Raw genomic sequence first — 27,876 nt, 5'->3', positions numbered from 1 at the left:
TCACTGAGCAAACTTGGCATGGCCCTGAAGGTACGTTCTCTCACTGAAAGGAGAAGCTTTTTGTGCTGCTGCTTGCCACGACAGCAGAGTTGTTCACATGTTGAAGAAACGTGTTTTGTGTTGCAGCTTTTTCCAAAACTGTCTGTGATCAACTTGGGCAGCAACGACGATAAAGAAAAACAGTTTGTCTCTGACTCCGATTACCAGCGACCGCAGCCTGAGGAGCCAAAGCAACCCTATTCCAGCACACAACTCTCTGTACGACAAGTACCATTACACGTCAGTACAATATTACAAATCTATTAGGGGGGGGGGACTATTGAAAGAACTGTACAGAAAACAAAAATGTGTTTTTTTTGTGTTAAAATAACATCCTGTTGTGTGTTTTAGGGGATTGTGTCAGCAGCATCCCTTCCTGCACAGGCAGACCATCATGCCTCTGACTGAAGAGGAGAAGAGTGACTTTACTTTTCTGTGCGACACTCACTGTGACGACAACTACGTCTCCTGTCCAGCAATTTAAGAATGTTGTTGAGGTCAAAACTCACAAAGGCCACACCTTTTATACCAAATAAATACATTCACAGTGAAATCAGCTCGTGTGCAATATTTAATGATAGTACTAATAATAAATACAAACCATCTGGAGACCCCAGATTCTGTTAAATCTTTCAGCGGACTGTATTTATATAGCACTTTTCCAGCTGAATCAGAAGCTCAGAGTGCTTTACAATGATGCCTCACATTCACACAGACACACTAATGTCAATGTGCTGCCATGCAAGGCGCTCACTACATACTGGGAGCAACTTGGGGATTAAGGACCTTGCCCAAGGGCTCTTAGTGATTCTCTAAACAGGCTGGGTTTTGAACCAAGGATCCTCTGGTCTCAAGCCCAACGCTTAACCACTAAACCATCACCTCCCCCTCTTTCAAGCCGCAGTCAGTAATAAAAACAGTAAATTATGTCATTTGTAAATCAAACATACAAATAATGTTGAATCCTGCTTTGATGTAAAGTAGCTGGTGGTCCTGATACAACAGTCAAAACCACAAAGACTCAACAGGAAGTGACAGTCTTCTTCATATCATCCAATCAGAGCCCAGGAGTGCCATTATTTCTGGTCACATGGTTCAGAATGTTCTGTCCAAAGGGTGAGAGCAGATGTAGGTTCTCTTCTCCAGGACGTCGCTGCCGATCTCCTTGATGATGCCGTCGTCGTTCTGAGGCGAGCCTGGAATGGATTCAGTTCAGAATTACAAACGTTTCCATGCCTCTTATTGATGTCATCAAATCAAGCTGCACTATATATGAAGATGTTTCAAAGCTCACAGTGGAGATTCAAAAAAATGAAACAGGGGAGGCTTGTAGTGTTGGTATGTGAGGTTTGTGGTGAAATTCCACAACACATGCAAGTGTTTTATAGCCAGATGATGGCGTTTAAAGGCAGAGAATGTTATCAATTACCCGTCTGTATTGCACTTACATTTTTGCAGTTGAGTCATCAAGTAATTGTTCTTAAAGAAGGCATCACTGCAAAATGTGTTTGCGAGCAGCACCTAGAAAAAACAACAGTCATTAATCACAAGCTGCAGGCCTCTGGATCAATGGTAAAACACCAAAATGATCAAACATGCAACTGAAATATGCAAAAATTATCCACCAAAATTTGTTCACATATTCGAAAAGTACTGAAACAGTCTGTTTTAATCGTTGCCGAATTAGAAAAAATTACAAACAAACAATTTATTCACTCAGAAATGCCCTTCATCCTCCAAACTGTGAGAAGGTGTGTTTGTCTACTTAATAAACAAACAACAGTAGATAGAGAGACCGAGTTGGAGCTATCAGACTTGTGCAGCAGCTGCACAGTAACTAGAAGTTGCACCAGCAAGTCCGCCACGCAATAAAAGCATTCCTGTACTAATACTGGAGCTTACAAACAAGGAAGGAGGCATCAACAATAATCCAGCGCATAACTTATATATCCAAGTGAATTTGACATTTGGAGGTCAGTCTTTAAGAGATTTCCAGGGCTGGAAACCCTCCTATTCCTCTGATGAGGATGACGATGAGGACTTTGATTAGTGTCGTGGCCTTGAAGTAATCTAAAAAATAATCATGTATTTGTCAAACATGATTGTATAGTAATTATTTGTTTGATATCTTGAGGATTTATATTAAGTGTTAGCTGTCAGCCTGTCACATTCCAGTAAGGGAAACTAGATTTCAGTATTGATGTTGATTTTTACTTATTGAATAAGTAATACGTTCCACTGAGCAAGTGCAAGTTCCAAACTATGTTTGACAAGATGATACATTGGCAAATTTCTCTAATTCTCTGAATACCATTCTGTGGATAGTGGAAGTATGATGTAATGATATCCAAGGTTATCATGGCTTTAAGGTATCTAGTCTGATTGTTAAAAGATTTAAGGTTTCTGATTGAGGTATTTTCAGTCTTTGACATGTTTGGTAATGTGCTCATACTTTACCCATGACTTTTAAGTTTTTAAGGTTTTCTGAGAGTAGAATTCCCACTCCTTGACATGTTTGGTAATGTGCTCATACTTTACCCAAGACTGTTTTACGTTTTTAAGGTTTTCTGAGAGTAGAATTCCCACTCCTTGACCTGCTTGTTAATGTGTTCATACTTTGTCCAAGACTTGTCTTAGGTTTAAGGTTTTCTGTGGTATCATTACCCCTTATATGTTTTTTCATGTTCTCATACATTATCCAAGATATTCTTAAGATTTTCTGAATGTGATATTGTCATTCCTTAACATGTTTGTTAGTTCAAATATTATCCAAGACTGTCTTAAGTTTAAGATTATCTGATTGCAGTATTATCACTAGTTAGTATGTCTGCTGATTTGCCCTTATGTTATCCAAGACTGTCATAGACCATTCTTGTCCGATTGTGGTATACATGAGTTTTTTCTTTGTATGCTATGTACAGAAACCAAACATTTGCAACAAAACACAAGATCCCATTACATGTTGTCATTACAAACAGCAATGAAGTCATGGGCATTTCACAAATAATTATTATATGTCATAATCACAGTACGTTAAAGAAGCCTGTGTGGGGAAAATACATAAAAAAAAAAAAACTAGCGAATTAACAGTAAACCCTGAAAATCAGCCTTGCTAAAAGGTTTTGCCTTTGCACAACAAATTTATTGTTATAATTGAATATTCCACACCCAGAAACATAGGAATCCATGTCTCATTTCTTGTTATACCATTTTTAGATTTTCAGCTAGAATACGATGCTTTGGTTTGTATGCATAATTTTCCTCTACCTTAGTTTACATTATGTGTGATAGTTACTCTTCTCCGATGGCCATCACACATTTAAAAGCTGAGATTCCAGGCTTTCAGAAAAGGTATGGTAGCCTTTGCCAGTTTCGGTAATGCTTTCCATATTTTGAGACCCTGGCTGACAGTCTAATGGACATTGTTTCCCTCCTCATCTTTTCTGACTGATTTTTCACTAGTGTGACATTTGGCTAGGCTCAGTGTCACTACTAGTAACATGGAGCAGTACCTGGACCCTACAGAGGTTGCACAGGTAGTCCAACCTCTCCAGGATGGCACATCAATACATACCATTGCCAGAAGGTTGGCTGTGTCTCCCAGCACAGTGCCAAGAGCATGGAGGAGATTCCAGGAGCCAGGTAGTTACTCTAGGAGATCTGGACAGGGCCATAGAGGGTCCTTATCCCAGGACCGGAATCTGCTCCTTTGTGCGAGGAGGAACAGGATGAGCACTGTCAGAGTCCTACAAAATGACCTCCAGCAGGCCACTGGTGTGAATGTCTCTGACCAAACAATCAGAAAGACTTCATGAGGGTGGCCTGAGGGCTGATGTCCTACAGTGGGCCCTGTGCTCATGGGCTGTCACCGTGGAGCTCGACTGGCATTTGCCATAGAACACCATAATTGGCAGGTCTGCCACTGCTGCCCTGTGCTGTTTAGGTGAGAGCAGGTTCAACTTGAGCACATGCGACAGATGTGAAAGTGTCTGGCGATGCTGTTGAGAACGTTATGCTGCCTGCAACATCATTCAGTATGACCAGTTTTCCGGTGGGTCATTGATGGTCTGGGGACGCATATCCCTGGAAGGATGCACAGATTTCTACAGGCTAGACAACAGCACAATGACTGCTATTGGGATAATATCCTTGGCCGCACTGTCAGACCCTACAATGGTGCAGTGGGTCCAATTGTTTTTATGACTTAAATCTTAAAAAACCTAGTGGCACTATACCTTTAAATCAGGTTCCTAACCTTCCCAGAAGCAAAGATATGTAAACAATAAATGTTTATGTTGTGTAACAAAAGTGCATACATTAAAAAACAAAACATGGCAGCCATTTTATACACTATCTTGGATTTTGGAGTCCCACAAGGGGGACTTTCGGGGACTTTTATTTTATGGATCTATGTTGAAAATTTGAGCTTCTTCCACAAAATGTCCATCATTTGTCCATTTTTGAGTGAATGTTCTTGGACTGCTAACTGATGTCAGTAGTTTATCGTCACCACACTGGAGAAATTGTTGAATGTTCAGCAGCTAAGGTGAAGCACAAGACGCGTACACAACTGGCTCAGATCTTGTTTTGGATCTGTGTATCATTTAACTGGCTTAAGGAATCAGAGCACAGGCACTGTTAGCAGTGATCTGGTGCACGTCAAAGGACAGAGAGCAAGAACAGCAGGTTTTGCAGGTTTGTGGAACATGAAATAAAATCAACCAAGAGGGGAAATACTGCAGCAAGAAGGAAAGGTGCAACAATAAGCAATGATTTGATTGACAGCACATCTTATGACTTGTTTGTACTTGTGTTGCTGTATATCCGTGTTGCTTCTTGCCAACTCAGAAATGGTAAATGGACTTACAAACAGGTGCATTTAAGCTCCTCTTATGCTTCCTAGTGTCAGTACATCATTCGTTCTATCAAGACCAACATGATCATTACTCTCCCAGTGATTCCTCATTGCCGACTGTTGTTCCTCCTCTTTGACCTCGTCTCTCGTGTGCCTCCTTGGATTCGGTTTACGTGGAGGGATCACCTAAACTGTGAGTTTACTTTCTGTCAGTTTCTGGAAATTGCCTTTGCGTCACCGTTTGACAACTGTTACCGCACTGACTGACTATATGAACTCTGACGTGTGGTCTGCACCTGGGAATTGTCTCAGTTTGAGCCCTCATGGATATTGCTACCTTACTAACTGCCATCTGTGCCCAAACTGGACTGTCTGAGAAATGTGATAAAAGAACTTTCTGCCCACCACACTGTGTATTCTCTACATTAGTGATCTTCAGTAAAGCTAGTGTCGTCACAAGATATATGTAGTACAGATATGGGGAAAACTATATTTTATTTTCATCTGGACTTTAAATGACAACTGATACCACTGTGGACACGACGTGCACTTTAACCAGTAACTCATAAACATCTATGGCAGATTATATAACGGCTGAGTGGATCCTTGTCATTTGATTGGTGCTTTGTATGTCATGTGACATGGATTATTTGTTCCATTACCATGCAAATTTGGTCCCATACATTTTGTACCATTGCATGCTGTGAACCCCGCCCACACACACACTAGTGGGGTTGGTATTTAGCTAAACATGGCAGAGTTTGTTTTGCTGACGGACGATGATTTGAACGAGCTAATTGACAGTGCTCTACACACACACACACACACACACACACACACACACACACACACACACACACACACACACACACACACACACACACACACACACACACACACACACACACACACACACACACTACACCATAAGCCATCTGGAGGCAGGAAGAGCTGTTAGGATGAAAACCTGGAACAATTTCTGATGTGGTTTTTTGCTGGACTGAGTACATGAAGCCTTTTTTTGTTTGTTTGTTTGTTTGAAGTATCATGGACAACATCATCAGAATTAATTTTGAACTATCTAACTGTTTTTCCATGTTGACTGAGAACAATTTTGGACTTGATATAAAGTTCGTGTTGGACTGCTGATGTCAAAGCACCAGTGACGTGCACCAAAATGTAAGTCCCTTTCCTGTTGTTATTAATTAATATAATATCAATAACCAAGACCTTTCAGCTGTTATATAAAACAATGAATGCAAATATTTCATGAGGTGAAAGATCCATCTTTCACCTCATGAAATATTCGCACCATTGAACTCATAAACATTCATTATTTGTATATTGATACTTCGTTAGCAGATGAATAAAATATGTGAAATGGAAAATGGAGACAAAAATGCAAGAACAACTGTCTCTATGACCACAAGAGAGGAAGAGAGGAAAAAACCCTGTGTGAAAAAATGATGGCAGCAGCCAAATGTGGTGTTAAAATGATTCAGCCGTTGGTCTGAAGCCAGTAACACCTTTTCTAAGTTGAAACACTTCAGTGTTGAGTCTCAAAGGGAGCTGGCTGTGTGGAACAGAGGGAGGACTGTTCCATGTGATTGGGGAGTTGAGCTGAGAATGCAGAGGCAGCTCTCATGCTTTCTGACATTTTATGCCTAAAGCCACACTGGAGAAGAAGAAAAGAATCTGCAGTCTTCCAGAAGAATCTAACACAAAGCACCCGCTGCTTTCTTTAATGTCTCCAAGTTGCAGCATTGTTGTGCTCTCTGAGAGTGTTTCTGATTATATGAAGGAACGTTGTGCGGTAACTGTTCAGCGTCTGCATAAATTCACCCTGATACACACTGCTTTCCCAAGAAAGATGCAGCACTCTGGGTGAGCAAGGATCAACATTATTTGCTATTCCTTTGCTGTTGATCATGCTTTTATTGCATTTTAATGTTATTTTATTGTGTTGTCTGCCTGTGCACATATGAACTGGATGGTGGCAATTAAGTTTCCCCTTGGGGATTAATTAAAGTTTCGTAATCTACTCTAATCACATCTCTGGAAACATACTAGTGGAGCAGATAAGTTAGATTTTTGGCTAGAATTATTCACTTGGTGATACAAGCATCAGATTTGGCATGAATGTTCTTCATAAATCAATGTTTGAGAAAAAAAACGTGCGGGCCACTTGAAAATCCAATATGGCGGCCAGGTAGGAGTCAAAGAAGAATTACACAGGGGTCAAAATTTAAAAATGCTCCAATCATATTCAAAAGTATAACACATTATTTGTCTGATCATAAATATTCCAAAAAGATATAGTTTGGATTATCTATGACTGAATGCTATGGAGTTATGGGGTAAAAACAGCAAAAATGGTGACAAAGGTCAATTTTAGTTTGTACAGAGGTCAAAAGTTAAAGATGCTCCAATCTTTGTACAAGTAAAATGTGATGCAAATTATTGGTTGAGTTAACAGGGTTTTAAAAAGGAATAGTTTGCGTCATGTGTCATGTGCTCAGCTGTCACATTACAGGTTAACATATGTCACATGCCATAGAAGCTAATGGATGTCGACAGTGTTTGACAAGTACTTTGCAAACCGAGCATTCAACAGTCAAAACTATTCCATTTATTAATCCTATTAGCTCAACCAAAAATTTGCACTACCTTTTCCCAAAATTGGAGCAAGTTTAACTTTTGACCCCTGTACAAACTGAAATTCACCTTTGTCACCATTCTTGCTGTTTTTACCCCAAAACTCCATAACATTCAGTCATAAATAGTCCAAACTATACATTTTTGGAATCTTTGTGATCAGATACATAATGTGGTATAGCTTTCAATATGGTTGGAGCATTTTTAAAATTTGACCCCTGTGTAATTTTTCTTTGACCCCCTACCTGGCCACCATATTGGATTTTCAAGTAGCCCGCACTTGTTTCTCAAACACTGATTTATGAAGAACATTCATGCAAAATCTGATGCTTGTATCACCAAGTGAAAGATTGTTTCAGTTATCTGCTGCACTAACGGGCAACTGCACCCATACCAGGGCAACGGAGGTCATTTTTAAAGAGCGTCTCTTAATAATAATTAAAACAAATAAAGAAAAAAGTTCCCAGAAACATTTGTCATTCTACTTTGAGAAGTAATATTTCATTGCCATCTATGCGTCATAATTCTCTGTGTCTGTTATAAACTCAAAAACCGCATAATTACATTTTCATTTCTCAGACATGTAAAATTAATTGAAGATGTACAGTAAGTGTTTTATAGCAAAACTCTAACTTAATATGTTTTTAATTAAAGTACATTATAAATTCCATTGTTCATAATGGAGACAGTCAACTGATGTTAACGTTAGTCTAGTGTATGCTAGCAAGAGTTCAGCTAACATTAGCCTGTTATGCTAGCAGGTTTTCATTCTAATGTTAGCCCATGAGCATCATTGATGGACCAATGTTAGCATGTATAAATTTATGTTATTATGTGTGTATTTTTTGAAGCAGATGTATAAATCCTGTCTCACAATGGAGATGTCAATGTTAGGTGAAATGCCAGCACACTGACATTTGGCCAACATGCACAAGGTCCTTTTCCTTCTTAATACGCATCAACACAAAATTAGGGAATAACCTTGTTGTGTGTTGGATTTTGCGGTTGCAAATTGAGTTTTACTAGTGATCTTAAATTGGACAGTCAAATTGCAGCAGTGGTGAAATCTGTTTTTTTTTTTTTTTTTTTAAATCAGCCCTGAGAAAATTTTCTTTCATTGAGAACTCCGAGTTGTGAGCGGTTTTGTGAATATGGCCCCTGATTTCGTCATCACGACTTTTATGGAAAAGGAGACATTTGCTGTTATTTAAACAGTGTGTTAACCTCATGAGGTGCGTCTCTGCAAAGGGCTCGTGACCCCACTGCACTAAAATAACAGGACGCGTTGCAGGCCAGAAACCCAGAAGAATCAGAAAAGATTACAGTTAGATGGTGCTTTCATCTTAATCCTGGACCAAAATAAGCTGGACTCAAGATCTAAATCACGATCAAAGCTTGCGTGTGGTCTGAATACATACGTCACGGTCATGATTCCCGAGGCCAATGTTGATGGAGCGGCTGGCTCTGGAGAGGACTGCTGTCATGGCGTAAAGATTAATCGACACATCTGCTACCCTCTTCAAGATGAGGTGTTCCTCCAATATTGTCTGGCAACACACATGTAAAAAATACACTTAATGATCAAACTCAGCAATAATGTTAAACAACACAATGATGTTAACACATAACGACTGTGATGCCTCACTGGGGAAAACAACTTGTGTCTTTCTGCCATTCTTCAAGTGGAAACCCCACCTCAGATGGTCAAGTAAGATTTGTGAGAGGAAAAGGCTTAATAAGAGAACCTTTTCATTTCATTTATATTACGCCACATTACAACAAAGCTGCCTTCAGGCCCTTCACATAAGTAAGGTCTAACCTTACCAACCCCTATATCAAGCACACAGGTGACAGTGGTAAGGAAAAACTCCCTCTGATGATTTGAGGAAGAAAACTCAAGGGTGATTCTTAGACTACAGGCACTTATGTCCTTTGATCATATTGTATGAAAAACAGAAAAAAGGGGAAATTTCACACTTTTATAGTTATCTATACAATGAAAGTGTGTTAAGAACTTTGTTCTAGTAGTCTATGATGACTTTTTCACCTTTTTTCAGCATCATTATTTGCAAATATTGCCGTTTTGTGCTTGTCCCACACCCAGACGTTTGATCTCCAATGATAAAAATGAATGGTAAAGAAACATTTTTTCTAATGTTTTAAAATATCTCTGAATAAAATATCAGTAAAATAATCAGAACATAATTGGGGTATTCAATGTCATACAACTGTTGTGTTTTTTTTTTTAAACAAAATGTAGTTGTCCCACACTATTGCCCTAATTTCAACCACAACACTGTAATGTCCCTTTAAACAGTTTGTATGAAAGATTGTTTGGGTAGTTTCTATGGAGATAAACAGTGACATCAGAGCACATGTATATAGCGCCAAATCACAACAAACAGTTGCCCCAAGGTGCTTTATATTGTAAGGCAATGGTGTGGTGGAAATTACATTTACAAGGCCAATAGTGCCCATAGTTAAAGAATCACCCTCAAGCAGACCAGACTCAAAGGGGTGACCCTCTGCTTGGGCCATGCTACAGACACACTTGGCAATACAAATATATGGGAAATTTTACAGGAATATACAGGAAACCTTTAAATTATTCTCCATTTGGCCCACATGCCCTGAACCCCAACCCCCCCCCCCCCCCCCTTTTTTCTTTTTCTCCTTTGGGCATCATTTACTGTTATTTTTTCCATTAGATATGTTTGTATTCCTTTCTGGTAAGAGGTTTGAATTGTTTTCAGATAAATTAACTTATTTTATTTTATATTGTAGGTGAAGTGTTGGCTCTGCTCCACAGAGCTATCTTACATCAATAAGGGCACTTCATCAGTGCTGAGGCATTATAGAGCTCGGCATAGCAATGAGGAATTGGCAGATACTCGTGCGAGTACCCCAGGTAAATTTTAACTCTGAATTTTATTACAGACAAATTTGCTATATTTTACATACCAACTCAGTTTAGCATTTACACAAACAAGGTTTTAAGCAAAGTTTAAACTCTTCTCATGAACAGCTTAACTGGACACAAATTGAGCACATGAAATTATGCAATGATGAGATCATATTGTAAATAAAGGACTGGTGATTAACTATTTCACAGGCTGATGCTGGGTTTGCAGCACGTTAGCTTTTTCATCTTTTCATTTTATTTACCTGCAATGATTTTATAACTACTGCGTCAATACAGTGCCGACACAGTTTGTGTAGTGTCTCAATACACTCCTTGAGGTATCATCATCCCATCACTAGTGTGTAGTGAGTGCCTTGCATGGCAGCACCCTGCCATTAGTGTGTGTGTGTGTGTGTGAATGGGTGAATGCAAGGCATCAATGTAAAGCGCTTTGGGCTTCTGATATAGATGGAGAAGTGCTATATAAATGCAGTCCATTTATTTACCATGAACATTTTGGGATGCAACATACACATTAGCCACATTTCTATTCTGGCAAAATGGCCAAAAAAAATTCAAAAAATTAGGGGTCAGGGAAACAAACTCTCTTAAATAACTTCCTGTGAAGATATATTATACAAATCATGAATGTTTATGAGTTCAACAGTATGAATATTTCATGAGGTGGAAGATGAAATGTTCCATTCAAGGAGACCTCCTTGAATGGAACATTTCCACCTCAAGAAATATTCTTTCCATTGAATGAATGAAAAAACATTCATTGTGTTTTATATAACAGCTAAAAATTAGATATTTTATTAATTTAGAAACAAGAGAAAAGGAACTTTTGCATCAAGAGGTTCCAAACACTCCAACACAAATTTTAAACAGCAGTCCAATCCAATCCAAAATTATTTTCAGTCAACTTGCAAAAGCAGTCACACAATTCAAAAACAATGTTGACGATGTCGTCCAAAGCTGATGCCGTGTATGACTTCGTGTACACTGCCGTCTGCTTTTCTCAGTCCAGCGAAAATTTGTGAAACAAATGTGTTGAGTTCTTCATCCGACAGACGTCCCAGACGGCTCACGGCGATTTGTTTTTTCTTTTGTGTTAACAGAATGAGCAGCATCAATAAGGTGCTAAGCGCTATAGCCGCTTTTTGTGTGTGTGTGTGTGTCTGCGCGTGGTACGCGTGCATGGTGGTTGCAGGTGCAATGGTACAGATCATATGGAAGGATCTATTCAGGTGTTACAGTTGTATGCAAAAGTTTGTGCACCCCTGATGATTTCCATGATTTTCCTTTATAAATCATTGGTTGTTTGGATCAGCAATCTCAGTTAAATATATCATATAGCAGACAGTGATATTTGAGAAGTGAAATTAAGTTTATAGGATTTACAGAAAGTGTGCAATAATTCTTTAAACAAAATTAGAAAGGTGCATAAATATGGGCACCCCAACAGAAAAAAATACATCAATATTTAGTAGATCCTCCTTTTGCAGAAATAACAGCCTCTAAATCCTTCCTATAACTTCCAATGAGAGTCTGGATGCTGACTGAAGGTATTTTGGACCATTCGTCTTTACAAAACATCTCCAGTTCAGTCATGGTTTCCGCGCATGGACAGTCCGCTTAGAATCACACCACAGGTTTTCAGTAATATTCAGGTCTGGGGAGTGAGATGGCCATTCCAGAATATTGTACTTGTTCCTCTGCATGAATGCCTTAGTAGATTTTGAGCAGTGTTTAGGGTTGTTGTCTTCCTGAAAGATCCAGCCCTGGTGCAACTTCAACTTGTCACTGATTCATGAACATTGTTCTCAAGAATATGCTGATACTGACTGGAATCCATGTGACCCTCAACTTTAACAAGATTCCCAGTACCTGCACTGGCCACACAGCCTAACAGCATGATGGAACCACCTCCAAATTTTACTGTAGGTAGCAAGTGTTTTTATTGGAATGCTGTGTTCTTTTTCAGCCATGCATACTGCCCCTTGTTAAGTTCAAATAACTTAATTTTAGTTTCATCAGTCCATAGCACCTTATTCCAAAATGACACTGGCTTGTCCAAACATGCTTTAGCATACCACAAGTGACTCTGTTTGTGGCATGTATGCAGAAAAGGCTTCCTCTGCATTACAGCATTATACAGCATCTCTTAGTGCAACGTGTGCTGTATAGTTGAACAATGCACAGAGACACTGTCTGCAGCAAGATCATGCTGGTCTTTGGAGCAGATGTGGGTTGACTATGACTGTTCTCACCATCCTTCGCTTCAGCTTATCTGAGATTTTTCTTGGCCTGCCACTTCAGGACTTAACTAGTACTGTGCCTGTGGTCTTCCATTTCCTCACTTTGTTCCTCACAGTGGAAACTGACAGCTGAAATCTCTGAGATAGCTTTTTGTATCCTTACCCTAAACCATGATGTTGAAAATTCTTTGTTTTCAGGTCATTTGAAAGTTGTGTAGAGGCTCCCATGGTGCCACTCATTAGAAGAGATACAAAAAAGGGGAAACATTTGCAAATGGCCACCTTAAATACCCTTTCTCATGAATGGATTCACCTGTGTAAGGAGGTCAAGGGTCAATGAGCTTACTAAACCAATTTTGTGTTCCAGTAATTAGTGCTAAATGTATTAAAATCAATAAAATGACAAGGGTGCCCAAATTTATGCACCTGCCTAATTTTGTTTAAATAATTATTACACACTTTCTGTAAATACTAGAAACTTCATATCACTTCTCAAATATCAGTGTGTTCATCTGCTATGTGATATATTTAACTGAAATTTCTGATTCAGACAACCAATGATTTATAAAGGAAAATCATGAAAATTATCAGGGGTACAACTGTATATAATAGCAAATGAGGCCTGATTAAAAAGGCTCCCTTACACACAGAATAAATCTAATGTGAGGTAACCTTATTTGTTTTATTATGTAACCAGAGGTCAAAAGATCACGGCAATGGGACGAAAGTGAAAATTTACGATCTTCCATATGAAAGGCTTTCTGCGTCCACACCACTGGAAAAAAAAAAAAAACTCATAGAAATTACACACCTTTTAAAGTACTGACCAACAATAATTTTGACGTAAAAGGTAATGCATGGATGCTAGAAGTATTCTAGTTGGATGCATATATGCCAAAATGGTCTCAAATTCTGGTATTTATATTGTGTATTTGCAGACTTTTTTTTTTTTTAACTTTCACTTGTGATGCTCTGTGTGCTTCTTACCCTGTGTGCTGGTATACAATGCTGCTGGAACCTCAATTACCCTGAGAGAGTCTTCCCAGGGGATAAATAAAGTTCTATGTAATCTAATCTAAATTGTTTTTCACCACTGGTCCTTATTGTGATGTATTGAGAATGACGTTTTGGAGGCCACAATAACGCTTTATTCCTATAATGTAATCACCACCACTGATAGCTTCATTAACCACCTCACATTATGCCTTTTAGGACAAATGCATTTTGTCTTGACATTACTGTCACATTCTCTGTTATCTGACTTATCTAAGACTCTCGTCTTCAGAGTTTTACAGATCCACTGTATCAAAGATATCTAAAGGCTCCATCCTTCCTGTCCATTTTCAGTTACCCATCCATGCCCCTGAACAGGGTCAGGTAATCTGGTTGTGGAATATGGGCATGTTTCAATACTCCAGTTTGGTATTTCACTCGCTTCAATTATTCGTGCAGTGTTCTTGGACTTGCAGACCAAGATGCAAAGCCTGTCTCTCTGGATTGACTTGAGTCTTCCATCCTTTCCGCATCTGAACAGAAAGTGAGCTGTCTCAGATGTCTTTTTTTTTTTTAAGATGAAAGTCTGCACTGCAAGTACATCTTGATTGTTTCATTCCAGCTCCACTGTGGTGACACAGACAAAATTACACAAATGTGTCATTGTGCAATTATTACCTGACTTGACTTGACTCGAGTCTGTATAGACTGTGCTATGACAAGACACAAATGTAGCTTTTGGCCATTTATGACTAATGAGGAAGCCATTTGTTTAGGTTTGGCAAACATGGTTGCTATAATGGTGACCAAGCTTTTAGTGCGCTTGTTTCTAGAGTAGATGATTCCTGGTTCAAAACCACTCATAGCCATTCTTCATGTCATGTGGAGTTGAATCAGGAAGGGCATCTGGTGTAAAAGAAATTGTGCCAAATCAACAGATAGATCCATATAAAATCTACTGTGGTGACCCAGAGTGACAAAGGGAGAAGCCAAAAGTATTTACTTTAGTTTCGGAAATCATTTCACACACACTGTAAAATAAATCAAACTTTCTTTACCTGTCCATACGTGCGCAGAAGACCTTCCACAGTTAATCCAAACAAGTGGACATTCTGTTCAAATTTCTTTGCACTTTCCTGGAAACAGACCACAGGTGATACACCTCAAATAAATGTGTCAAGGAGACAGAGCAAGAACAAAATATTACCAAACCTCAAGACAACTGGTTGGAACATCACATGAGGTTCATGTTACCAGAAGGTGATCACTTATACACCAGTGTGTTTCCTGCAATAAGTTTCTTTCCCTGCCATCCAGGTTATCAATAGTCTGATAGCGATGTGTATGTTTTCTTTTTGATGATGAGAAATCGCTCAATGGGTCATTTTGTCTAATTTCCACCAACTGTCATAACTCAGATTCTCTTGAGATTTTACAAGGAATAATCATTAAAACATGAAATCTAAAATATTTCTTGATAAATGCTTTGAATTTGTGGTTCAGGACACCCGGTAAGGGGGTGGGCTCATCGATATCTATTTAATCCACTAGATGGCGGACACAGTCCGTGAGCTGTTGCCAGGCAGCCGCAACATTGCTAAGCGCTATTATGCATCATCAGGCATTAGATTAAATATAAATTGGTGATGCGCTGACTTAAACTTGGGTTAAAGTGATCTGAAAATGCAGTTTTGTGCAGCGTTCAGGTGCACACAACTCTGGAGTATAAGTGTTGTGTTCCCCCCTTGTTCCTGGCTTGTGTCCTGTTTGCTGAATGTTGTTGCTTTTTGGTGTGCTTTACCTTTATTTATACTTTTGCACTTTTTTGAGTTCTGGTTTAGTTTTCTGGCACTGACCTTTGGTTGAGTTCTCCTTTAGTTTCATGCACTGGTCTTTGAGTATCTTATTTACTATGATTTAAGATACAGTCACCCTGAGTTCCTTGTAGTTTGAGGTTTCGTGTGTGCGCATGCATGCGTGCCCCTGTCACTCTGTGTTCCCCAGCGCTATTTAACATCACAATCGCCACACCTGTCGTTCATCTCTTCATTACATGTCACTTTTTAAGTTTGTCATTTTTTTTTTTTTTTTTGAGTTGTGGGATTATTCTGGTTGGTTCTGTTCCTGCTACTGTTTGTTCTGCTGACTCACCTGTACACTTGAGGTTTGGACTGTTCCTGGATGTTTTTGGCCTCAAACCTCTTCTGGTAAAATAAACTCACTTATTACTTTAGATTCTGCGTGTTCATTGTCTGCATTTCAGGTTCAGTTTATGCCAATCTTGAGTTGCATTAGTCAGAAAATGCATTTTGATGAGGGAAAAAAAAAGACCAGTATGTCACACCACAATAGTGTTTCATAACATAAGGATTCTTAAATTCCAAAAAAACTGACAATCATGGATTGCACAACACACTGGATGCTATTTGACACAGTTTGGACAGAAGAACTCATGACTGTTGGCCAACAGCTTGGAAACTACAAGAAAACTGTCAGCCAATTTTATCATTTTTTTTAAATCAGATCTCTAATTTGAGATTTTGTGCATTTTACTTTCATTATTAGTATTCTTTTATTATTGGAGTATGTGGTGATTCCTGGGGAAGTTTTATATAAATAGTTGCTGTTATTATTGTTATTAATAAACACTTTTTTGGGTATATATAAAATCACACTGGTGTATAAGTGGCAGGACTTCAAAAACTAGAAAATTATTATAAAGAAAATTACTAAAGTACTTGATAGTCTGGCAAATATGGTGTATGCAGTGATTTATAATGTCCTGAAAAATATAAATCAGGTGTCGTAAATGTGAATTTCCTACCAGATATTGCTGTTTTGCCAAAATCTTACACAGCATGCTTGATGTAAACGGGCATTTTTCTGTTAAATGCACGTGACACCCCCCCAACACCAACTCCAACACCAACATACACACCGACCACCTCAGTTAAACACTTAAACCATCTGGTTTCTTGCAAAATATTGATGGTCTTTACACATTCAAAGTTTCTCAAATAATTTTTTTTCCTAACTGAAAGTTGTCAGAGGTGTCAGGTGACATCGCATATTTTACTGCTCCAGAACAAATTTTCCTGGATAAGATTGCTGGTACTTCAGCTGAGTACGATGAAGTTCTTACTGTTAAACTGGGATGCACCGCGCCGTTTTTTCCAGTGAGGCCAAGGTCAACTTTACCTCCGAGAGATATCCTCAGTTTTTTGCCCACAGTGCTCAGGACAAGACTCAGATTCCCTTTAATCATCTTCCTGGAAACAGATCACAGGAAAAAAAAAATGCTAAGTCTGACGACTGACCAAAAAACTCTTTCTAAACAGTTACATAAAGTTTTTGTAAAAAACTGTACAACTGTACAAACATCTGTATTGTAATTAATAGACAAATAACACCAGTGATTTCAAAACAGCTAATCAATATGGATACCACGGTTATATCAAATGTAATAAGTGTAGTAAGATCTGAAGAACACAATACTTAACTGTAAAATAGCCTTCAAAACACAAACTGCACCGAACACATTATCAAAGATTATTGATTCCTATTACAAGAATATATGATCCAACTCCAAACACACTTTGTGCTCTTACCTTATTTTTTCTGTCATAATGTTGCCAGTATGTTGCATCCCTGTTACAGCAATGGACATTTTTAGGGGTTCATTGGGCCCCTGTAAATAACAAGAAAAGACAACACAATCAGCATCACATAGGCTGCAGCCCCTATGACGCTTAACTAGAATAAGTGGGTTCAGAAAATTGATGGATTGATGTAGAAGGAGCAGTATCTGGAAATTCACAAGCAACACCTGAAGACTACAGTCAGAAAGATAAAGCGTGGTAGTAACTCTGTCTTCTAGCAGAACAGTAATCTTGAAAGTATATCCAAAGTTGTCCACAAAGTGAACATCTTCAGAGTGCCATCTCAAAGGCCTGAACTGAATAGCCACTTGGGGTCGCCACAGCAGATGGATCTGCATGTGGATCAAGGGTTAGGGTTTGGACAAGTTTTACACTGCATGCCCTTCCTGATGTAACTCCATGTTACATGGAGAATGAGCATGGGTGGTCAAGACTGGGAACCTTCTGCACTGTAAACAAGCACTGTTAAATGCTTGGCTACCACCCCTGCTAGCCCACACTCTAAGACTGATAATAACAACAACAACTATAGTAGAGAAGACTGAATCTTCGACTAGACTGGGTTGCTTGACGTGAAGACATTTCGCTTCTGATCGCAGAAGCTTCCTCAGCTAAAATTCTTGCTCTGGTAGTCTGACTTCTGTCTTGACTCTTGTTGAGAAGAATAACAGAAGCCAGCAAAAGCTGGAGGAGTGTCTCTCCCTTATTTAGCAGGAGTAGGGGAAAACTACAGAGGATCTTCAGACAGCACAAAATCCCAGTTTACTTTAAACCTGTTAACACCTTGAGACAGAAATTAGTTCACCCAAAGGACAGGATCCTTAGTTACAAACAGAGCAATGTAGTGTATTCTGTCATATGTCAGGAAAACTGTAACAAACACTACATAGGTGAGACTAAGCAGCCTTGAAAAAAAAACAAACTAGCACTGCAGAGAGAGCACCGGTAGACCTCAGTCTGTAGTTCATCTCCACCTTGAAGACACTAACCACACGTTTGAGGACAAGGAAGTTAAAATATTAGCCAGAGAAAAGAAATGGTTTGAGAGGGGGGTGAAGGAAGCATTGTATGTGAAACAGTTGAAACCCAGCCTTAACCGGGGAGGGGGTCTGAGACAGGCTTTGTCCCCTGTTTACAATGGGGTACTCAGGTCAAAGCAGCTTCAGTCTTTTGTTCATGGTAATGAGTCATTCACGTCGGAGAGGCGTCAGGAGAGGCGTCAGTCCCATCATTAGGAGGGACAGCTACCCTGTCATTAGGAGGATGCTAACTAGAGCACAATAGGTGCCAATTAGAGCAATTGTTAGTCACTGCCAATAGCAGTCTGCCTCTCAGTATGAGGGGTCTGGTTAGGTTTAAAACTCCAGCTTTTGCTGGTTTCTGTTATTCTTCTCTACAAGAGTCAAGACCGAAGTCAGACTACCAGAGCAAGAAATTTAGCTGAGGAAGCTTCTGCGATTAGAAGCGAAAACATTCTCGCGTCAAGCAACCCAGTCCAGTCGAAGATTCAAGCTTCTCTACTATGAAAACCACCTGGACAACTGAGAGCCTTCACAGAAACAACAATAATAATAAAACCAACAATACACTCCAAGCAAGATGTCTACAAGATATGAGACAGACTGACATTAGTTCTGTGTCAGGAGTAATGGGCTGCATTTGCAGAAAGATTATAATTTAAGAAAATGGCAAGACCACAAATACTAACAAAATGTACAGTCAAGACTCCAAATTTTCAGAGGCCACAAGTAATGGGACAAACAATCTGTGCATTACTTTTAACACAAATAATTGCTTTTACAGAGAGTTTTATTTAGACATGGCAGGAGGCTGACAAAGAAATATTTCAAAGTCACAGAGTATCAGAATCAGTCTTTGATACTGCACGGTGAGGTACAATGAAATTTTAAGAAAATTTAGGTATGTCTCATGTCATTTACATCAATCATTACAGGTAACGATAACTGATTTTTCTGTCACTACATGACTCACTAGCTATGGTTTTTCAGGACCAAAACAAAGCTTCCCTCCTTGGCCACTCTTCCCCAACCATTGCTCCTACCCACTTCAATGATCAAAAGGAGTGTCAGTTGGAGTTTTTTAAACAGGTGTCTGTCAGGGAAAAGCTGACCCAATGTTGATTCTAGTGCAACCACAGTCTTAGTGAGGGGAATTTTTAGGACCTCTTGTAGGAACGTCTGAAAAGTGACCACTGTCTGCTATCTTGGAAAAATTTGCACAGCTCAAATAATCAGTACAGCCTTTCTTGAAGATGCCGATTTTGATGGTTGCATCAGAACAGAATGGGACTCCACACATAGAAATGACTCCCTAGAAATGCCACCAACGCTATTTTTAGAAACTGAAAAAGCGGTAAGATCCCATTTTGCCATCTAGGTATCGTCTCGCTGACTAATATAAAATCCATCAGCAAGGCTACAAACAGTCGGGAGGAGTGTAATTGCCGTTTTGAGTCTACCACGGAGATGCAGATTATAAAGTGTGTACAAATGCCTGTTCCGTGACTTAAAACTCAAAAACATGTCCACGGACACTGGCGAGCACCTGGACATAATTATGGAGGTGTGGCATGTTTGGGGCAATGACTCGCTGTCTGCAAGAAGGAGTGGTGATTTTTTGTTGGGGTATGAGGGGCCTAAAAAAGCAAATGATAAAAGTTGAAATTTGCTGCCTTTTTGCCATGCCACGCCTCACCGAAACTCTTCGTGAACACGATACTGACATGTTGGATGTTGATTTGACAGCACGGAACATAGCCAAAAGCTTAAATGTTCATGAGTCAACTATCATCCAGTTAAGAAGGACGAGCCGTGACACATGGAGGACTTGCCACAAACCCGTAGAACACTTTATTATTCTGGATCGTCATGTTTGCATTTGTATCCTGATACTGAACACTGTTCAACTCTAGAATGCCTTGAGGGAAGAGTGGCAGGACATTCCTCAACAAGAAATTCACCATTTAGTGGGTTCCATGTGCAGAAGATTAGCTGTGTTAATTGTAGCACATGGTGGTCACACGCGCTACTGACTGGGATCTGATCCAGAACGTTACCTTTCTCTTTAGCAATAAACTCAAACACACCTTTATTTACTATTGCATGTAACATCCTGTACAAAATCTGACAGAAGGTTTTAATATTTTTAAGGTTTTAAGATTTTAATATTTAACAATATTAAAACATACTTGTGTTTCTTTTGCTGTTCACTATAGATTGGATCAAAGTCATACTCCTCACCTTTGGGCAGGTTTATAAAAATGAACTGACATCATCAAGGTTCAAATAGGCAGATGGATGTCCACAATCCTTTTCTTTGTTTGCTATTTTTATTGAACCCAGTGTTGCAACAACTCAAAGTTGCATGATGCAGAGTTTATTCAACCACATCCACAGAACCCCATAACTCTTTCAGAATTGCCATGGGTGCCTTGGTGGCTTTCCTCATTTGTCTCCTTCCGGCCAGACAGGTTTACCAAACAGTACCATACTGTTTGTATTAATAAATGATGTAAATTAAGTCAGACATATTCAGGGACTTAGAAATGTTCATGTATCCATCCCCGGATTTGTCTTCTAAAAACTGGCTGGAAAAGTTCATGTATCCATCCCCGGATTTGTCTTTTAAAAACTGGCTGGAAAAACAATGATTTAATATTTACAATTATGTTACTTTGACTTCTTATGGCCTCTGAAAAAGGAGGGAATCTGTACAAAAAGTTGTAATTGCTTAATTATAATGACTTTTTTCTTAAATCCTTTGAATTAACCCTGAAAGCTTATGCTACAAAAAAAAAAAAAAAATCACAAATTCAAGTCAATTTATACAGTGCCAAATGACAACATAATCACCTCAGGTGTCTTACATGAGTAAGTATAACCTTACCAACCCCCTGAGCCAGCACACTGGTAACAGCAGAAAGGAAAAACTCACTGACGTTTTTGATTACAGGAAGAAACCTCAAGCAGACCAGACTCGGTCACACTATCCCAAAAATTATGATACTATCCAAATACTTATGGACTGGAATATATGTGAATTTCATGACTGAAATTCTGATATAGTAAATAAAGTCTGAAATAAATCTGTCTCTCAATAACTATTTTGTAGTACAAGTAGCTCAGTAGGTCTGCCGACGTGTAAATCTGGGTTTGAATTTACACCATTTACCATCTATGCTGACAAAACATTTTGCAGAGATTTTTTACATTTCAAACCATTTAGAAGAAGGAGGAGGGCCTTTGTCATTGCATGAATAAGTACAATGAAGTTTGTCCTTTGCATTTAAACAATCCTAATTTCAGTTAGATGCAATCCAACCACTGGGAGCGGTGAGCAGTTACAGTCTGGCACCTGGAGACCATCTCCAGATGTAAAGACACTGCCGTGGTCAGGGGTAGAAAAAGGAGCAGACCTTAATTAATCTGTTTTGTTGTTCAAAGATATGTGTCAATCAGTTGTGAAATTCTGACCCATTATGTTTCTGTGGTCAATATTTTGTGATGTTGTTCCAAACTGAACAAAACCACACAATCAATATGACATTCTCTGGATTTACACAGTTTTGTGAAATTTTGTCTAAAGTGGGAGCTATAATAGTCAAATTTTATTTTTGGCCTGTAGCTCCCAAACTGTACATCTCACATTCAAATGACATATCCACTGGATTAAAGTGAATCTCACAATGTAAACCATGACCATTTGTGACCAAGAATCAGCATTCTTACAGGAATTCCTCACCTCATCAATACCCTCAGAGTAAGTAATTTATCTGGTGGTTCAGGGTTCAGTTGGAAAGTCTCCATTCTTTATGGTCCTCATGCTGGGACCTGCTGTTGCCACTATGATTTACAGTCCCAAGTACCATAATTTATGGGCTGTGCAACAATGGGTCCAAGTGTTCACACGCTGCTTGGACCTGATGATTGCTGCTCGCCAATATAGTTTATTTTTCTACTTGTTGTTTTTGAGTTACCATGTTAAACTGGAGAGGCTCAAGTCATCAATCTTTCTACCTATCAACTGTTCAATCACTGGGCTTTAAAGGGCATAGAAGTAGTCTTTTCCAAGGGTCTAAATGCCCTCTTCTGATGCTCCATCACTGAAAAACACAGAAGCCAATGAACCAGTCCTCGAGACACACCCACTGCCCCTGTGAATCGCTCATTCAATTTCTGATGGAGCAAATAAACTTTGACCATAGACGATTGTGGAAAATGCTACACTGACAAACTGAATCAAGTGAAATATCCCAGGAGATAATGTACATTTCTGAAGGCATGGATCTTTAAATAATTATGAAAGCACCTCAAAAATGGGCAGGATGCGACAGTCCCTGATGTAGCGCTCATATGGGTAGTTCTTGGTATAACTCACACCACCGAGGACTTGAAGAGTTTCACTGACACAATTCCAGCCTGCCTCAGAGCTGAAAACCTGCACGGACGGCCGTGAAGAGAAAAACAACACGTCATGTGATGGCACTGCTTTACTCAGATCTCAATACAACTTTGGTGTGAGCTTGTAGTTTGCCTACCTTAACCATGGCAGCCTCCAGAGAGCAGTCCTGGAGCCCGGGTCTGTCCATCATTCCAGCAGTCAGGTACACCATGCTCTCCATCACAAAGACATTGAGGGCCATCAGTGCAAACTTCTCCTGCAACACAGTGCAGGACTTTCACCATTTCTGACCCCCAGACAATTTGTAAAGTTTTTCCCCCAAGATATTCCACTGAAGGAGAGTTGACAGTACCTGAATCATACCGAACTCACTCAGACTTTTACCCAATTGCTTCCTGGTATTAACGTATTCTGCTGTCATTTCTGTAGAGCCACACAAATCATCAAACAGAGAAAAGTGGATCCAACTACAGATACAAACTCATATTAAGTTATCTCAGATTATTGTGCTGGGTTTTTACCTATCAGTTTTTTAATCATTCCAGCTGTTGCACTGCCCATACAGAACCTCGCTGAGTTGAGAACGCTAATAGCAATCTGCTCAAAAACAGAAGAGCTGTTACTGTGACAGTTCTGTGTAAAAACCATTTGAACCATCCGCAGAAAGTCATGTGCAGCAACACGGGACAAGGATTACCTTTAGTCCATCTCCTACTTCTCCTAGAACGTTCTCCACTGGCACTGGGACATTGTCAAAAGACACTTCACAAGCTGGAAAAATAGAAATAAATAAAAGCCCATCCTTTTGTCATGCATGCCAGTGATGAGATTCTCATTCTGATCTTTTGCTTTCTTGTTTAATCTTATGCAGACTAACATTTCCATATTCATCTGCTTAAAATGATGCCCGTTTCTGCTGGTATTACTCGAGAAGTGCGTTATAATATTTATATTAAAACGAGTAAGAATACTGAGCAGAGAGTAGCTAACAGAGAGTTGTGCCTTCATGCGTTACTGCCACCATCTGCTCTGAATTGTGACTAACAATCCTTCATTCAGTGCACAGGAGCAGCTTGTCAGGCATGCAGACGTTACCATTTTGTGGCAATAGATTATATGGAAGATATATTACATATAAAAATAATAAAAAAAATAGTAATCTCCCTCTCTTTAAGCTTGGGTCCTCTACCACAGGCCTGGAAGTTTGAGGGTTTGGCACAGTATCTTAGATGTGTCTAGGACTACACTCTTCGGGACAGAGACCTCATGTTAATTTTAATTTAACCTTTATTTAACCAGGTTAGTCCCACTGAGATCAAGATCTCTTTTTCAAGGGAGACCTGGACAGTTCCAATTCACTTAACCTGCATGTCTTTAAATGTGGGAGGAAACTCTCTCACACACACACACACACACACACACACACACACACACACACACACACACACACACACACACACACACACACACACACACACACACACACACACACACACAGGGAGAACATGCAAACACCACACAGAAAGGCCACAGGTGGGAATCGATCCCTTGAGCTTCTTGCGGCGAGGCAACAGTGCTAACTACTAAGGTAACTTGCTGCCACGGCTTAGTGTGCCTGGAATGTACTGAAGCCACTGTTCCAATTTGGGGGTTACAGCTCTTAGTGTTCCTATTACCACTGGGACCACTTTGGACGTTACCTTCCACATCTGCTCCAGTTGCTCCTTCAGCCCTTTGTACTTCTTTTTTTCATGCTCCTTCTTGCTGTTATTGCTGTCAGCTGGGATTGCCACAATGTGGTCTTCTTTCCCTTGTCAACCAACACTACATCTGGTTGGTTGGCCAGCAGCTGCTTGTCTGTCTGGAATTTGAAGTCCCACAGGACCTCAGCCCTGGCGTTCTTAACCAGCTTTGGTGGCATCTCCCATCGAGACATGGGGACTTCTAATCCGTATGTGGCACTGTCCCAGCTTGCATCCTGCTACTGTGTGCTGGTCTGTCTCTGGGGCACATTTGCACAACCTGCAACTTGGGTCTTGTCGGCTGTGGTAGACTCCCACCTCTATGGATGTAGTGCTTAGGGACTGTTATTGTACTGCCATGATCAGAGCTTCTGTGCTGTCCTTTAGGCTGGCCTTTTCTAGCCACTGGTAGGTCTTCTTGATGTCACCACTTCCTCTATCTGTCAATGGTACACATTCCATGGACGGACTTGGTCTTCCATGGCATCTTCTCCTCCTTACTTTATCACGTCTGTCGTCAGCTGCCTGAGACATTCTTGTAGCAGCTGATCTCGGGGGGACCATCTTTCTGATGTATTTGTGGATGCTCCTTGTCTAATCCTGGATTGTGGCTCTGGTACTCACTAATCCTCCTTCTTCCTCCTTGCGTTGCTCTAAGACTTTGGGTGGAAACCTCTGTGCATTGTGAGGAGTTTTTGTGTCTTGACATCAGTGGCATCTGTCTCTTCCTGTGGCAAACTTACTCTCCCAGCTGGGTATCTGATGACTGGTTGGGTGTATATTAGAGCTGAAACAACTAATCGAGTTAATCGATTAAAATTGATTATTAAAATAGTTGTCAACTAATTTAGTCATCGATTAGCAGTAAAACAAAGTTATTTAGCAACTAATGTTTTGTTTCTTCCATATAATCAACCGATCTTTGCTTTGAATCTTGAACCAATGAAGGAGTGCTTCGAGCTGCTGCTTCAATGGTTTTATTTGTTTTATTTCGCTTTATGTTAATTTTTCCCCCACTAAAACCCTAAAGAGCATATGTCTGTGAGGAATATTTACCTTTTTTATGTTAAACTGACCTGTTATGGTCTTCTGAAACAGTTGATAGATGTATTTTATGCTAACGCCGATGCTAACGCGTTAGCATGTCTATGGCATTTTCAGTGTTAAAGTTAGCATTAAGCTGTTGGCATTTCAGCATGTTTGTGCATTTGTTTTCTGTATAATAATTAATGGCTCAGCGTTTGTTGTCGTAAGAGTCAAATGTATTACAAATTATAATATTTTTTAACTTATTTTTATTTATATATTAATAATAATAGCAACAACAATAATAGTAATAATAACTAATAATGCTACAATACAATTTTAGAGAAAGAGACATGAGTCACATGTGTCATTGTGAAATGACCACATAGTTTATAAGTTATACAGAGAATGTTGCACATATAATGAGTCAGACTACAGTTTTTGATTTAGGTTTTATGGTTAACTGGCTATGCTAACTGCTCATTTGCAGCAACAAAATACCTCTTTTTTCACCATATATTTTATAACATTTATATGTTTCAATGTTTTATGGCAACTCAGCAATGTCATTTGAAATAATTATTTTTGTTCTTTATTATAAACTGTTTTATTCTTTATTATTTTATATTTCAACAGCCAAGGGACATTTGACGATTTGTTGATTTTCAAGTATTTTAAGGTTTCAAATAATGTTCTGTTGTTAAATAAAGTGATGGAAGGAGAGAAAAATTGTTTCACTGGCACATTTTTAAAAAATTCCCTGCTAATCCGAGTAATCGTTTCGAAACCCCATCAGATTCATCAATGATCCAAATAATCATTTGTTGCAGCCCTAGTGTGTGTGTATGTGTATATAATATAATATATATATATATATATATATATGAATAAATAAATAAATAAATGTATCTTATTTTCAAATCAAGTAGTAGTGAAATTGTTCTCTGTGATAGTTGATCTTGGTGTTGGGGGGATCAAGAGATGCAACATGAGATGGACAGGTGCCACAAGGTATGACATCTCTCTCTTAGATAGACAGACAGACAGACAGACAGACAGACAGACAGAAGAAAAAGCATACCAAAGGTGCCTATTTTAAAACAGGAGATTCTGTACAGTTAATCTTTTTCAAAATGTCATCAGCATATTGAACTGTGCCATTTATTAACTCCTGAATGTCACGTCCTAGATGACAGCCTTTGCCCCGTTGTCTGGATGAAAGACGGACTTACTGTTGGAGCCCCGGACACCCAGTTTGTCCTCTGGTTTGCCGCTCGTGACACCTCCAAAACCTCTCTCCACAATAAAAGCGGAAACCTCATCTTTTTTGACACCATCTTCAACCACGTCTGTGCTGGCAAACACTGTCATGATATCTGCCATCCCTCCATTTGAAACCCAAATCTGACACATTGAAAAAAACAGGATCAGTGGAGTCCAAGTCAAATGGAACATGTGTTTATTGTTATGCAAGTCTGAAGTCTAGAACAGTTTCAAGCAGGTGATCTTGTACCTTAGAGCCAGTGAGGAGATAATGCTTTCCATCTTCTGACAAAATGGCACGAGTCTGAAAGGAGGCCACACCTCCTGAACTACAAAAACAGCAGAATGACAAATTCAATGTAACAGCAACATTAGATGGATTACTACAGTGTTGAGTCACTCTGTGCCAAAAGAACAGCTTTAACGCAGTTTAACATTGATTCTACAAGTCTACAGGAACCTACAGGAACACCATAAAGGTGTTTCTTCTTTTCACATTTCAATGATTGTAGTGGAGAGTGCTGTAGAACACGTCACTCCAAATCCCCAGCAGGTGTGTTTTGAGAGATCTCAGGCCTGTGAAGGCCACGAATTGCATCATTTTCATAATTTTCAAAACGTTCAGGGACCCCTTGTGGCTTTTGAACAGGGGGAGTATGCTGCGTTCAAAACACTCGGGTGGTCGGAGATTCCAACCTCCAATTGTAGAGAAAAATTCTTTGAACGGTCAGTCAGGTCGGAATTTTCACTCGGAAACTTGTGAGGAACTGGAGCAACCCAAGGATTCCGAGTTGACGTCACAGACATGGGAGCCGTGTTTGCTAGTTAGACTAGTTAGACAACAATGTTACTAATGTTGAAAATGCATTTTTTAATGAAATTTTAACAAGACATACATATATATATACATACATATATATATATACATACATACATACATACATATATATATATACATACATACACATACATATATACATACATATACATACATACATACATATATATACATATACATACATACATATATACATACATATATACATATACACATACATAT

The 27,876-nt window shown here is 39.3% G+C and overlaps 1 protein-coding gene across 1 annotated transcript in view; it reads right to left on the bottom strand.

Annotated features, from left to right (window-relative positions):
* Positions 1–931: 931 nt before the first annotated feature.
* Positions 932–27,876, bottom strand: part of LOC117507498 (complex I assembly factor ACAD9, mitochondrial-like) — a 55,071-nt gene continuing 28,126 nt past the window's right edge. Inside the window, exons 6-18 of the mRNA XM_034167372.1 lie at positions 27,067–27,145; positions 26,786–26,957; positions 23,483–23,556; positions 23,307–23,382; positions 23,138–23,208; positions 22,922–23,041; positions 22,693–22,821; positions 17,314–17,393; positions 16,848–16,974; positions 14,764–14,841; positions 8,968–9,096; positions 1,488–1,560; positions 932–1,235 (exon numbers count right to left, since the gene is read on the bottom strand). Coding sequence (XP_034023263.1) covers positions 1,135–1,235; positions 1,488–1,560; positions 8,968–9,096; positions 14,764–14,841; positions 16,848–16,974; positions 17,314–17,393; positions 22,693–22,821; positions 22,922–23,041; positions 23,138–23,208; positions 23,307–23,382; positions 23,483–23,556; positions 26,786–26,957; positions 27,067–27,145 — 1,309 coding nt within the window. The 3' untranslated portion in view covers positions 932–1,134. The remainder of the gene's footprint in view (positions 1,236–1,487; positions 1,561–8,967; positions 9,097–14,763; positions 14,842–16,847; positions 16,975–17,313; positions 17,394–22,692; positions 22,822–22,921; positions 23,042–23,137; positions 23,209–23,306; positions 23,383–23,482; positions 23,557–26,785; positions 26,958–27,066; positions 27,146–27,876) is intronic.

Source organism: Thalassophryne amazonica, chromosome 3 (assembly GCF_902500255.1).
Source record: "Thalassophryne amazonica chromosome 3, fThaAma1.1, whole genome shotgun sequence".
In the NCBI taxonomy this organism is placed as follows: Eukaryota; Metazoa; Chordata; class Actinopteri; order Batrachoidiformes; family Batrachoididae; genus Thalassophryne; species Thalassophryne amazonica.
This window is presented reverse-complemented; position numbering and strand designations above follow the sequence as displayed.